The sequence below is a fragment of the Ipomoea nil genome, unplaced genomic scaffold (genome assembly GCF_001879475.1).
Source record: "Ipomoea nil cultivar Tokyo-kokei standard unplaced genomic scaffold, Asagao_1.1 scaffold2422, whole genome shotgun sequence".
NCBI classification, from domain to species: Eukaryota; Viridiplantae; Streptophyta; class Magnoliopsida; order Solanales; family Convolvulaceae; genus Ipomoea; species Ipomoea nil.
This window is the reverse complement of record NW_017618850.1, coordinates 1,681,082-1,696,630: the sequence shown is the minus strand read 5'-3', so window position 1 is coordinate 1,696,630 and position 15,549 is coordinate 1,681,082. Positions and strand designations below refer to the sequence as shown.

The following is a 15,549-nucleotide window of genomic DNA, read 5'->3' as shown; positions in this document are numbered from 1 at the left end:
TTTTTAATGAGGCGACCAAATACAATATATGTTTTTACATATATCATGTACTCTTTTCTTCAACTAGGTTTTTTCCCACGTGGTTTTCCTAGTGAAGTTTTTAATGAGGCATGAATGTATGCTATCCATATACCTTGTACTCTTTTCTTGTTTAGGTTTTTCCCACAGGGTTTTCCTAGCAAGTTTTTAATGAGGCAAGATCGTGGTGTTATAATGTCCAAGGGGGAGTGTTATAAATATAATTAAGTGTGGACATTATGAGTTGATTATGTAACTGATGTAACGGTCACATTTATGTCTACCATTATTACCTTCCGTTACAAATGTATATTATATATATGTTTGTTTTAATATGAAAAATACAGATGAATGGATCTATCCTCCTTTTCTCCCTCATCTTTCTATTGTCTATTCTGAATATTCTCTTAACAAAACGCACTTATTTCCATGAGCTATTTCATATCAATTTGGTCTCTTTTTATTTATTTATTTATTTAGATTGATTGAATTTGGTACATATTTCTTTGGCATTTGATTTTCTGGTATTTTTAAAAAACAATTCGTGATATGCTAGGAGTATTTTAGCCATAACTCAATCATACAAAGTTCAATAATTGAAGTGATTGAAGGTATCAATGGAAAGTCAAAGAAGTCCCCTATAACTTTCATGTTGAGCACTTTCAGAGATTCATGACACATTAATATCAAAAAATCAAAACAACCTTAGTTTTCATTTGGTATCAGTTAGCTAGGGTTCTACATCATTGACAAAACTCCACGTAACTGGATAAAGACCGGAAAATTATGCCGGTGATTCAGATTTAGGGGGGTGTATTCAATCATGATGACTTTTGTAGAGTTTTAAAGACTTTTAAAATGATATATTTTAATAAACTTTGATTGACTCTCACAGAGTTGTTCAAAATTTTTTAAAACTTTATAAGACTCTATAAAAGTCTATATAAAAAACATTCATAGACTTTTATCAACTTTTTATTTAAAAAGTCTACAAAAGTCATTGAAATTCTAAATTGAATACATCCTTACAAACTTTCAATGATTTTAATGTTTATTATTTATAATTTTCTTACAAAACAGTTATAATATATCATAAAATTTTTCTTATTATATAGTTCTTCATGTAACGTTTATCCGTTACTATTATTATAACATTAGGATAAGTTATGATAATATTCAGTATTTGATATGTGGTGCAACACTAATAACCTAACAACTAGACTACCATTATGATTAGGAGTCTAGTTAGGGTTTAGGAGACCTAAAGACAATCAACCACAATGATGGCCAGTGGTTATATAAGGTCACTAGTCCTCTCACTGCTCACATTACATACCTCATACACCATCTAGAGAGAGCTGAGTAAAGTGAGAGACAAAGCGCTTATCATCTCTGCAGCAGTTCGGATCGCTCAACCGTAAGAAGAACTATGGCTGGAGGTTAGTACGATCCTATTATCACATATAAGATTATGCATGTGATATTTTAGTCTAACAGTTGGTATCAGTCGCCATAAATAATCTCTGCCTAGTTTTTTTTAATTGCTTAAATGTTTGCACATATATATATTTTGTTATATAATTGAGATACATGTGTAAATATTTTTGAGTATGCAATTAACTTTTCTGGACTGCTGAAAATAATTTTCCGCATTAAGAATTAAAAAAAAATAATAATAAAATTGGATATTTTTTGCTCCCTGCCGAATGAGGAGCTCACTGCTTCTGTTCGACGGAGCTGCTGCATATTGCCGTGTTTAGACGAAGAAGATGATGAATGAAGATGTTTAGCTTAATGGGCCAGGTCTGGCCCAATTGGGCCAGACTTGGGCATATTATTAAAAAAAAAAAAATTTTATTAAATTTGGGCCTGTTATGGTTTTGGGTCAAATCTGAATTGATATTTGGACTACATCAATTCATTCAGATTAACATCTTCATCATATTTGGACTTCTTCTAATTAAATTATCCAATTGAATTTTTTTTTTATTAAGTCTATTTTTAAATTATTATTCAACTTTGAATAATTATTCAGTTTTAATTTTTCAGTTGAATTTTTAATTTAATAATGTTTTTCAGTTTAAATTGTATTAAGTGTTGCAATTTAATTGTGGAGTATTTGTGAGTAATATGCATAATCTGAGCATGCTATTTATCTCTTTATTGCAATAATTATTTGATTGTTATAATTATATGCCTATAGAAAAGCATGTTCATTAAGAAAAATTTAGAGCCTTTTAGGTCTGAATTATATGCTATGCCTGAATTAGTGCCTTTTAGGTGAATTAGTGCCTTTCAGGTTAGATTATGCATATTATTACTCAACCTTCAGTTATTACTCCACTCGTGTTTTATAAAGTTCCTAAAGCACATTAAGTACATAAACAATTCGTAGTTTACCCTATTCAAAGCCTTATCCATAGGTGAAACTACCCTTTAGATCTCTCAAACGATTTTACTTCAAAAATGAGAACACATGAATTAGGGAAGTTTCTTGGGGAGGAATACTAGTTCTATGGCCCTGGCTTAAAAGCCTTGTTGCTACTAGTCCCCTTGCGACGCTACTCTGTCTAAGGAGTTGGTATTTAACCGAGCTTCGTCTCGACCAACTTTCCTGGGAGTATACCTAAGGATTGTCTATCATATTTTGGTTTAATCTATTTGATTATTAGGTTTTCTTGCTACTGTGATTATGTTCTTTGGTTAATTAAAGAGTAGCCACAGCATCTTTAATTTTTCCAAAATTACATATTAAGTTTTACTCACATAAAGCTAATGCAAGAATATTGTAATTCACTCTGCGTGATATGGCAAAATTTAGCCCACAGGCAATTTTGTTATATTTGTAGGGTGAATTAGGATGAAATACCATACTATGATCATAATTTGCCCACAGGGATTATGTATCGGCATATAGTTTTGGTAGTTTTGTCATTAAGGGTGGAAAAATTAAAATCGCCCCTATTTCGTTTCCACCATTCAGTTTTGGTAAATTCATTATGCGTAAAAATTTAGCCCACAGGCAATTTTTATGGCATCCGAATTTATCTTTTGCATAATTTTACATTGGTAATATTGTGTACTTCAGTATCTCTCTCTAATTTTGTGCCTCGAAAATATTCTAACCAAGCTTTCAATTTTTCTTTTACAGTCACTCTTCCAATCACTCAATCAATAACAATTGATATTCCTATCCTCAATTATGACAATCACAAAGAGTGGAAAGACGCTGTTTTATTGAATTTAGGAATATTGGGGTTTGATTATGCTCTTCGCAATAAGAAGCCTGCTGAGCTTACTGCGGAAAGCACTGAGGAACAAAAAACGCTATACGAGCGATGGGCAACAGCCAATCGCTTAGGCGTATTCCTCATTAAGTCTAAAATTGCCAGAGAGATTCGTGGTCCCGTCGATGATATTGAGAACATTGAGCCATTACTCAAAGCCATCGATGAGCAATTTGTTGACGCGAATAAATCTCTGGCAAGTACCCTGATAATGAAGTTTATCAATATGCGTCTTTCCACTGTCAAGGGAACGCGGAAACACATCATGGAACTCAGGGACATTGCGGCACAATTGAAGAAGTTGAAAATTATTCTTCCAGATGCCTTTGTGGTGCACTTTGCACTAAATACCCTATCTCAGGAATATAGCGCGTTTAAAATTGCCTATAATACACATAAGGATGAATGGTCTATCAATCAATTGATTACCATGTGTACTCAAGAGGAAACGCGACTTGTAACTGAGCTTGGGGAAAGTGCTTTAATGGCCACAACAAGGCCTAAAAGAATGTCTGGAAAGCCTAAGGGACTTACCATAGCTGCTAAGGGGAAACTAACCCCGAAAGCAGACATTAAGAAGATACAAAAGTGTTTCTTTTGCAAAAAGAAGGGACACATGAAGAAAGATTGTATCAAGTTTCAGAAATGGATGTCCCAAAAAGGTAACATTTCATCTTCTTTCGTTTGTTTCGAATCTAACATGTCAGAAGTTAATACTAATTCCTGGTGGGTTGACTCTGGTTCAACAATCCACATTGCAAACTCTTTGCAGGATATGACAAAACTGAGACAGCCAAAGGGAACTGAGTGTAGCATCTTCTCTGGAAACAAGATTGCGTCACCAGTAGAAGCTGTCGGAGTTTGCAATTTAGTTTTGGACAATGGCTTTGTATTGACATTAGAAAAGACTTTTTATGTTCCTAGTTTTTCTAGGAACTTAGTTTCAGTATCTAGACTTGTACCCTTCGGATATTCTTTTGAGTTTAATACCAATAATATCAAGTTATTTCGTTATTCTACTTGTGTTGGTACTGGTACATTGTCTAATGGTCTTTTCCGTCTTAAATTAAAGAATGATTCAGTTTACAATTCTTTACATGTTCAAAACGGCACCAAACGGTGTAGTATTAACGACAATTCCTCAATGTTGTGGCATCGGAGATTAGGTCATATCTCCCTTGAGCGTATTAAAAGGTTGGTAAAGGATGGAGTACTTTCTACTCTAGACTATACTGACTTTGAGACTTGCGTTGACTGCATTAAGGGTAAGCAGACAAACAAGTCAAAGAAAGGTGCCAATAGAAGTTCAACGTTGTTGGAAATTATTCATACTGACATATGTTGTCCTGATATGACAATACCTGGTCAGAAATATTTCATCACCTTTATTGATGACTTCTCAAGATTTTCCTATGTGTATTTACTTCATCATAAACATGAAGCATTGGATGCCTTTAAATCATTTAAAGCTGAAGTTGAAAACCAATGTAACAGGAAAATACACATAGTTAGGTCTGATAGGGGTGGTGAATACTATGGTAGATATACTGAGAATGGACAAGCACCTGGTCCCTTTGCTAAGTTTCTTCAAGAGCATGGGATTGTTGCCCAATACACCATGCCTGGTTCTCCGGACCAAAATGGTGTAGCTGAAAGAAGAAACCGGACCCTTCTGGATATGGTGCGGAGTATGCTTAGCAACTCTAAGCTTCCTAAGTCGTTGTGGGATGAAGCGCTTAAGACGGCAACGTATATATTAAACCGTGTTCCAACCAAGGCTGTCCCTAAGACACCGTTTGAGTTATTCAAAGGTTGGAAACCGAGTTTGCAACATATGCGTGTTTGGGGATGTCCGTCTGAGGTGAGGATATATAACCCACACGAGAAGAAACTTGATCCAAGGACGATTAGTGCTTTCTTTATTGGATATGCACAATCTTCTAAGGGTTATAGGTTCTATTGTCCATCTCATACTACTAGGATAGTGGAATCAAGGAATGCTAAATTTCTTGAAGATGACTTGATTAGTGGGAGTGATCGGTTTAAGGACTTAGTTCCTTCCTTCGATCATATTGACTCTCAACCTTCTATGTCATCTGGTGGGGTTGTACTTATTCGCAATGCTCCTTTAGTTATGCCTGCAGATATACCACCTACCGTTGAGATTCCACAAACTGTTGAGGATCAGCCTTTGGAAGAACCAGTTCAGGACTTGCAGCAACCGCCTGAACTAGATTTCGAACCAATGGTTGAACCAACTCAGGATATACAGCAAGATTCTGAGCCGATGCAGACTGAACCGATTCAAGAACTGCCACCAGTTCCTGAAGAGGTAGTTGCCCCGCAGCCTGTACAAGGTGATGAGGGTCCAACCTTAAGACGGTCTACTCGGATAAGGCGATCAGCAGTTCCTAGTTATTATGTTTCGTATCTACAAGAATATGACATAGGGGCTGAAGATGATCCTGAAACATTCTCTCAAGCCACAAATTCTGCACAGTCTGACTTATGGTTAGAAGCCATGAAAGATGAGATGAATTCCATGAAGGACAATGGAGTTTGGGATCTTGTTGAGTTGCCTAATGGGGCCAAGGCCATTGGTTGTAAATGGGTTTTTAAGACTAAAAGAAACTCATTAGGCAACATTGAGAGATACAAGGCCCGGCTTGTTGCCAAGGGATTTACTCAAAAAGAAGGAATCGATTACAAGGAGACTTTTTCTCCTGTATCAAAGAAAGATTCACTTCGTGTCATTCTGGCATTAGTTGCACATTTTAATCTTGAGTTGCAACAAATGGATGTGAAAACCGCTTTCCTAAATGGTGATCTAGAAGAGGAGGTTTATATGAAACAACCTGAAGGTTTCTCTTCTAGGGGTGGTGAGCATTTAGTATGTAAGCTTAAGAAATCCATATACGGTTTAAAACAAGCCTCCCGTCAATGGTACATCAAGTTCGATGGGGTAATTTCTTCATTTGGTTTTGTTGAAAATCCCTCGGATAACTGTATATACTAGAAGGTGAGTGGGAGTAAAATTTGCTTTCTTGTTTTATATGTGGATGACATCTTACTTGCCACCAATGATAAGGGGATGCTTCGTGATGTGAAACAATTTCTTTCTAAAAACTTTGATATGAAAGATATGGGTGATGCCTCTTATGTTATTGGCATTAAAATTCAGAGAGATAGGTCCCGGGGTATACTGGGTTTATCTCAAGAAACCTATATAAACAAAGTTTTAGAGAGATTTCATATGCAAAATTGTTCACCGAACGCTGCTCCCATATCTAAGGGGGATAGATTCAGTTTGGACCAATGTCCGAAAAATGATTTGGAGAAGGAATCCATGGAGAACATCCCTTATGCTGCAGCAGTTGGATGTCTTGGATATATCCAAGTCTGTACGAGGCCGGATATTGCTTTTGCGGTTGGAATGCTAGGGCGTTACCAACACAATCCGGGGTTGGACCATTGGAGAGCTGTAAAGAAGGTTCTAAGGTATCTCAAAGGAACCAAAGGTTACAAGCTTGGGTTTAGGCAGACGGACAATTTAGATCTTGTCAGTTATTCAGACGCGGACTTTGCTGGCTGTGTTGATTCTCGAAAATCAACTTCAGGGTGCGTCTTCATTATGGCCGGTGGGGCTATCTCATGGAGAAGTGTTAAACAGTCCTTAATAGCTACTTCTACCATGGAAGCCGAGTTCGTTTCCTGTTTCGAGGCTACTTCACAGGGTGTTTGGCTAAAGAATTTTATCTCTGGGCTTAGAATTATGGATTCTATATCTAAGCCATTGAAAGTCTACTGTGACAACTCAGCTGCAGTCTTCCTAGCTAAGAACGACAAAAGTGGAAGTCGAACTAAGCACATCGACATCAAGTTCTTAGCAATTAAGGAGCGTGTCAAAAATAAAGTTGTATTCATTGAACACATTCATACTGAGTTGATGTTAGCAGATCCCTTGACTAAAGGCATGCCACCATTTAAGTTCAAGGATCTGATTCAGAAAATGGGACTTTCGCCCAATTTGTAATTTGTATATATACATTCAGTTTTAATAAAATTCTTTAGCATTCAGACATTTTCTCAATTAAGTGTGTACACCTTCATTTACTTTATATTGATGAGAAAATGTACTTCAGGGACTTGGAATAAACATAGGGTTTATTTCGTTGGGTTTTGTTTCCTAATTAAGTGCTCAATGGCAGTTTGCATTTGATCATAATGGATACTACTCGTGCTAATGAGAACATATCATTATGGTTGGTGTTTTTCTGTTATTGAGTGGTAGTGCTTGCACCATGTGGGAGAATGTAACGTTTATCCGTTACTATTATTATAACATTAGGATAAGTTATGATAATATTCAGTATTTGATATGTGGTGCAACACTAATAACCTAACAACTAGACTACCATTATGATTAGGAGTCTAGTTAGGGTTTAGGAGACCTAAAGACAATCAACCACAATGATGGCCAGTGGTTATATAAGGTCACTAGTCCTCTCACTGCTCACATTACATACCTCATACACCATCTAGAGAGAGCTGAGTAAAGTGAGAGACAAAGCGCTTATCATCTCTGCAGCAGTTCGGATCGCTCAACCGTAAGAAGAACTATGGCTGGAGGTTAGTACGATCCTATTATCACATATAAGATTATGCATGTGATATTTTAGTCTAACACTTCACCCATATTAACATTCTCAACATTATTATTTTTATCCATAGTATGCTGATATTTATATGCTAATTACTTATATATATATATTATTAATAAACATCATCAACAACAACAACAACAACAAAACTATTTCATTATAAATTCATAACAATATTGAACAATAAAATTTATAATAAAAGAATTGATCAAATAAAATATTTAAAAATATAATTACAAGTTACATAAAATAAAAAAATAAAAATCTAATATTAATATATATATATATATATATATATATATATATATATATATATATATATATATATATATATATATATATATATATATATATATAATTATACTTGATATATTGCTAGGCATCATACGCAAAGTACTATTATTTGCAATAGCAATTTGAGACTGCGAACAACAACAAAGTGCTACTGTTTGCAACCCCAAATTGTTGTTGCGGACAGTAGTTCCATTGTTTAAAAAGGAAAAATATATATTACGAATATAAATATAAAAAGAATAAAAATCAAAATATAAGTATTTATATGAATATAATGAAACATATACTAAAATTTAATGATGAAAAAATTACTTTGTTCATGTATTTAGGGAGAATTAGAGAAAGTTAGGGATAAAAAATTCATAGAAAAAATAAAAATCAATATAAACAAGCAATAATGAAGTAAAAATAATATTATTTTGAATTTTTAGATGAAGATTGTAAAATTTAGGAGAGAGAGAAAAATTAATAGAGTTTAGGTATGAGAAAAATATAGGATAATGAAGAAAAAAAAATAATTTTATTGAATTTAGATATGCTTATAAAGTTTAAATAGGGAGAAAAAAAATAGAGTTTAAATAGAGAGAGAAAACATTCAAAGTTGTTAGAAAGAAAATTTTGAAATCTTGGGGTTGATGGTTGGATTTCAACTATTTATATTTGAGAAGGAAAAATCTACAAAGTCTTAAAATTAAAAAGTCTACAAAAGTTTATAACTTTTTGAATACCACATGACTTTTAAAGACTCTTTAAAAGTCTTAATCGAATATCACACGACTTTTAAAGATTCTTTAAAAATCTTGATTGAATACTGTTTAACTTTTAAAGACTCTCTAAAAATTTGAATTGAATACCTCCAAACTTTTAAAGTTCATAAAAGTGTTTAAAATTCTATGAAAATCATGATTAAATACACTCCCTTAATTAAGTTCGGTTAGGGCCATTGTTTCAATAAAAATTGAGGTCCTGTGCAATATTTTAATTTGGGGCCATTTTTAAGTAATTTCTATATATAAATAATAGTTGTTCAAAAAGTTGTATCAAAATATAAATATTGTATAAAAATATATATAAAATTTCAATTAAAAAGTGACATGCGTCGTGCATATTTAGACACAAAATCATTTACCAAACTTTTGATATCAACTTATTCCAAAAGCTCATTTTCAATGAAGGTTAAAGCCATTCCATCGAGTCTCTCTTGCAACATACTTTATCGTAAGTAAGATTTCAACAATTTCAACTTTGAAAAACTCATTTCTGCAGAGGCAACAGTAATTGGGATAGTCAGCAATATTCGATATGCAATAGTAGCATTTAGGAAACAATCCATCCCATCTGTTTCAAAGAATTCAATATACTCAGTGCCCCTATATTTTCTTTCGATAAAATTTCTCTAAGCAATTTTAGCTCAATATACAATTAATTTCCATCAATATCACTACACTGTTCATTGAGATTTGGGAATTGAATTAAAAAAGAAAAATAATGGCAATTGCTAATTAGCAGAAGGTCTCGGTCGAAGATAGTAATTGTTATTTGAGATTTTGAATTGAGAATTGCCATTCTTAATTAACAATGGTACTTGTCAATTGAGATTTAAGAATTGGGAGCTGTTAAAAATAGGTAAGGGAGGAATGGATATATATATATATATATGTGTGTGTGTGTGTGTGTGTGTGTGTGTGTGTGTGTGTGTGTGTGTGTCAATTGGACTCAATTTCACACTGTTACAAATTGACCCAATCTCCCTGCACTTAGCATGAAGTCCTGTATATTATGTATACATATAATTTTATTTTTTTTTAATATGGGGCCCCCCAGAAATTTGGGGGCTTGTGCGGTCGCACATGTTAGACATGCTTAGAGCCGGCCTTGATAATTAATATTATATAATAAATGCAAAAATTAAAGTTCAAAATTTATAATAAAACTAAATATAATTTAAATTTATTCATCTTCATTGTAATTTCACAACTTACCTTGGCCCTCCTCAAAATAAGTGTACATTTTAAAATTTTGCGCGTCACTTACAGTGAACAAAAACAAATTTTCAACTTAAAAAAAAAAAATTCTAGTAATATAAAATAAATAAACAAATTAAAGTTTAGAATCCGTTACAAAAATTAGTATTATATAAATATTATAAAATAATATCTTAATCGTTCAAAATTTTTAAGGTAAATAACTATTTATCAAAATTTTAAATAAATTTCATTTATCTCATATTAAAATCAACAATTAAAATATTGGGCGGACCAACTTTATTTTATATGGATGGTGTGTGTATTTATGTATATGTACATTTAATTGGAATATGTGACAAGTACAAATTTTAAACTCTACTCCAATCCACCACTTACTATTACCCAATGAATAAATTTACGCAAGCAAGATTTAGTGAATATATATGTGGTTTGGACTTTGGATTAAATTGTTCCAGCCATGTGTTTATAATTATTTCTTTTATTGACATTCATAAATATAGTGAGAAAATGTACTATTCATAAATACAATTAAAAATAATTAATCAATTATAATATAAAGTAAATGCATGTCTATAGTTGTGTGATATTAGTTCGTGGCTCGATGCTAAATAATAAATAATTTTGAATTTGGTCTCAATTAGTGCAATTCGAGTCCTTTTACATTAAAAAGGTAGGTTCTCATTATCACATTTGACAATATGTCAAAGCAAATTGTAATAAAAGACTTAGAATTTTTTGAATATATGAATTAGTTTCCTATTAATTCTTTTACTTATAAATAGGAAATTAACTATATTAGCATGTGAAATTGCACCATTCATGATGTAATATTTAGTTTTAATTTTACTTTTTTTTTTGTGTTTATTTTTATTGTCAAAAGTAATTTTCTTATTACCATTATATATCCTATTTCTCTGTATAAATCTTTGGAAAAAAAAATTAAGGTGAAATATTGTAGGGAAAAGACAATGCCCGATACAAGATTGTATTAAGTGTACAAGATTATAATATTTTTTTTCGAAGACTGGTTAATGATACAAATTAGCTTCGCTCCACATTTGCCGGTTGACTCTTGCAATGAAATCTTCAACCTTCTCGTTTAACTCCCACAGTTGTAAAGCATGATCCTCTTCCACCTCCTCCATTGCACCACAATCTTCGTGGTTTTCCATTATTGCTCCTTTGTTCTTTTCCTTCATTTTGGAAACTGCCCAAAGAAGAGGAGTCTGCAGGCTTCTCTCACTCTTGGCTAGCTTTGACTCACCAACAAGGACAAAAATGATGATATTTCCAAGTACAAACAGGAACTTGGGGCTCAAAACGTGGGAATAAAGGCTAGGAATAGAAAGAAAGATGGTTTTAATGGAGGGTAAACAGAGAAGGAAGAAAAAGACCAGAGAAGATACCAAAGCTGGTAGGGTGTAGAGAGTGAGGTTTCCAAGAAACTGATGAATCTTGTTGCACTTCTTCATTGCTTATAGGCAAAGCTGGTAATGCAAGTTGTGGGGATGATTCTAATTGGGAGCAAATAAACTGCATTATATTATGGCCTTGTGGGTCATAGGTGCTGTATATATAGCAGACTGGGGTAAAGTGGAGAATACTTTTGCAGATTCCTTTTACTTTTTTTTTTTTTTTTTTTCCCCATCCACTAGATCAAGTACTACTATGATATTTTGTAGATCCAATTCTACGAATGCTGCTTTGGTGTTTTAAATTATAATATAAAGTAAGAATTAAGAGGCTTTACTTCTTGGATTGGAAAAGCAAGCATGTTGGGTAAACCAACTGGTTTGATAATAAATCATAAAGCAGTAAGTTCGACTCTCATGGAAATACTTTCTTAGTTTGAGCTAGTCAGCTATGGACAATCAAGGTTAGTTTATCTCATTGGCGTTACATCTATGTGAGAAGGGTTTCCAAATGCATTGTCAGTCATTCACGAGAAGTGTGAGAGAAAAATAAGGTGAAGTTTTTTTTTTTTTGTTTTTTTTTTTTGTTTTTTTTTTAAATATTCAAAACTTAAAAAGTTTTCAATAATTATAAAATTGACCACGTTATCTTTTTACTCGCCCAAGTCTGCACCATACAACCGCCATCTACCACTCCCAGGATGGACTGAGAACCGAAGCTGGTGTCCCCACCAGTCTAGTGGACCACTCTTCCGTCCTTTTACATTTTTTCAAATTATATTCCATTTCTTGATAACAAACACGCCCTTAGCCCATTCACAAGAAAAGCCATCTTCCTTTGCTTTATTGGATCGGCCCTCCTTGCCTAAGTTCACAATCATTCTCCAATCCCATCTAGGCGATAACCCATATCCTATTACGCGTCCCCCACTTCTTCTGGTCATTTATGATGATTAGAGAAAGTAAAGGATTGGAATCGAACACCCAACCTCCATCTCCAATTTCAAAATACCAAGGAATAATTACGAACCACATTTTTTTCTTTTGTTAGCGACTCCTTAGTTTTGATTCCTCCTCTTTTCCATACATTTTGCTACCTTATTCCAATCAATAATGGAGTTTTTTTAGCTCCCATAGTTGTATGAGGAGTTCGATCTCCTTCTTTAAAGTGTGATACTTGTTTGTGTCATGAGCATATCAATGAATACGCATAAAGGCTCGGTTTTTGTTGCCACGTGACATTTTCAGGCAAGAAAATTTGTACTTGAATTCCCCATTGTGCTCTTATGAATGTCGCCGATGTGGTTCCGGTTGGTCTGGGTACAACTGAAATACTATTGTTGCGGGCCATGTCTTTGCCGAAAGCCATGTGCTCACTGTAAAAAAACAACTCAATTCTGAAATGCGGTACTGTATTGCTGACTTTGCGTCCCTTGTTTCCGCTTTTACCGCACACGCACGTCGCTGCTTGCTTAAACTATGATTGGATAGTTGTTCTGTTGGTTGTGGTCTACGAATTTTACCATCGCTTTTCATTTGAGTTGGGATAGATATACAATTCTTCTCGTTTTTGTCTCAGGGAATTGTTCAACGTTTGCCCAAACTGTTGCCCTCAAATTCGATGTTTCTTTGCCAGTAAATTGGATTCTTATGTTTAGATTTTATGAATATATAGCCTGCATAACTTTTTTATGTAACTAATTTGATCTGCGGCTGTGCTTTATGCTTTGCGCTTGTTCGTCACGTCTTCGGCCGATGTTCCTTTGCGTCTTAGCATCTTTATTATGGAACCTCTGAATCGTCGGTAATATACAGTACACAATTTGCGACTGTGCGTTATTTTTCCTTCTACTGTTTGTTCTCAATTTTAATTTTTGTTGTTTTATGCTGCTCGCTTTCCTGTTAGCTGACTCTGATCTCATTACACCCTGGGTTTTGCAGATACGCGATCTTTGTTTGTTCTGGTGACTCAATTTTCGGTAAGATTGACTGCTACTTGCACCAGTCGTTTGATCTGGGTTCTTTCATTGAGTTCTGGTCTTTCGGGTTATGTTGCAGCTCAGATCAGATTTTGTGGTCATCAATTCGTCTCTGGTATATACACTTTAATTAATAGTCGCGTTTGCTCTGTTATGATTATCTTTTTTGTTCTTGGCGTTCGTGTCGCCGTTGCATTTATTTTTTAAAGGTTTTGGTCGGGCACGTGGTTTCCGTCCATTATCCCCTAAATGATTCTAATTGCCGGTGTGTTCTGATTGTGATGCACACGGTTTTCGCTGATGAATTCGGGCCTGTTCCCAGCCTGTGTATTCCGATCTGGTTGTTGTCCTGATGAGGTTCCTCATTGCTGTTGAGCCGGCGTACTCCCGGGTTCCATTTCTGCGACTACACTTCTTGGGTCTTGTTTACCCAGGTCGACTGCTTTTAGCCGGAATATTGCATGCGCTGATCCGGCTGAAGTCTTTGACTGTTCAGGCTCTCTCTTTTTTACTGTTGAAATTCACGCGTGGTTTGGATACTGTGGTCGTGCTGGCTTAACAATGCGCCTCTTTTGCGCTCGAAACATTGGTGTGATGAATACGACGCCGTCTGTGTCGTTTCCTTAACGATTTGTCACTAATTATTTCTCGGGGACTGTTCTGAATCTTTAAATTCGTTACGGATTGCACTGGCCCGGCTTTGGTTGACTAAGTTATTATATTGGGCTTCTATGCCATTTGTCTTTAGTTATAAATTGCAAGATAACAAGCGCACAATATTCAGCGCTCTCGTTGCGTATTCTGTTGTTCTTTTGTTGTTCTGTATTCTTTACTTGTTAATGCGTTAATGGCCTCTGATGGAATAATATAATATGTCTGCCATATTATTATTATTATTATTATTATTATTATTATTATTATTATTATTATGTATAATAATAATGATATTAATTAGTCAAAGAGAAGAGGTCATCATGGCAAGAAAATAGGGAAGGCTACGGGAAGTTACAACTGATGACATTATATAAAGATTCCGGGATGCAGACAAAGGGGGGGCCAGTCTCAAATATTAAACTTCTCTTCTACATATACTCTCCTATCTTCTTCCATATATTTCAGGGCCATAGCCTACATACCTGTGTACATGTACTACACCTACAAACTAGTGGATTTCGGCTTGGCTTAGCCCAAAAAGGCTCGTGGTTTTCACCATATTGGTTTCCACGTTAAATATCTTTGTGTCCTGCATATTTGTTTCTTATTTATTGATTCCCTGCAATCCTTTTATCATTTATATTTTTTCCATGGAGATGTTTATTCATTAATTGGATTAATTAACACGGACCCCCGGATTAATTAATTCCATCAATGGTGCTCTTCTTGAGAGCGGCTGTACAAGCTTAAGCGTGCTCTCTCCTATCTACCCTTAGCTGATTAAACGCTCAAGATTAATTTGCTTTTCCTTTCATATATCACAACCGCAAAATATATCATTCGTCTCTATAATATTCATATAATTATATTGTTCATCTTTTCTCATGCATAAGCAAACCTCGTTACTCCATCCAATTCCCATTCATTCATTCCGCACATGTCTCTAATATCTAAAGCTTTGTTGCATTTCCACACTACAATTCACCTCCATCAGTGACAGCTTCGGAATACATGCAGCTCTCAAATCTCTTCAACGCCGCAAGGTTAATCTGTTTAGTGCCGTTCTTCATCGGAGCATCGGCGTTATACCAGTGCCGAGGTGGGTTCCGCGCAAAGGCAAGGTGGGGCGGCGGCTTCGGTTCTCCAGTTCGGGTGCACATCGGATTGCGCCCGTCTACTGCTGTGTTGGTGCTTCGCCTCCAGATTCATTGTTGCCATTGGACGTCACAAGGCAGCAAATATCAGTGTTAGGCCCT

The 15,549-nt window shown here is 34.7% G+C and overlaps 1 protein-coding gene across 1 annotated transcript; it reads right to left on the bottom strand.

The window, feature by feature from the left end:
- Window positions 1–11,276: 11,276 nt before the first annotated feature.
- Window positions 11,277–11,720, bottom strand: LOC109152491. Its single transcript, XM_019300190.1, has one exon. It carries the CDS (start codon window positions 11,718–11,720, stop codon window positions 11,277–11,279), a length of 444 nt encoding a protein of 147 aa, XP_019155735.1.
- Between the last annotated feature and the right edge of the window lie 3,829 nt (window positions 11,721–15,549).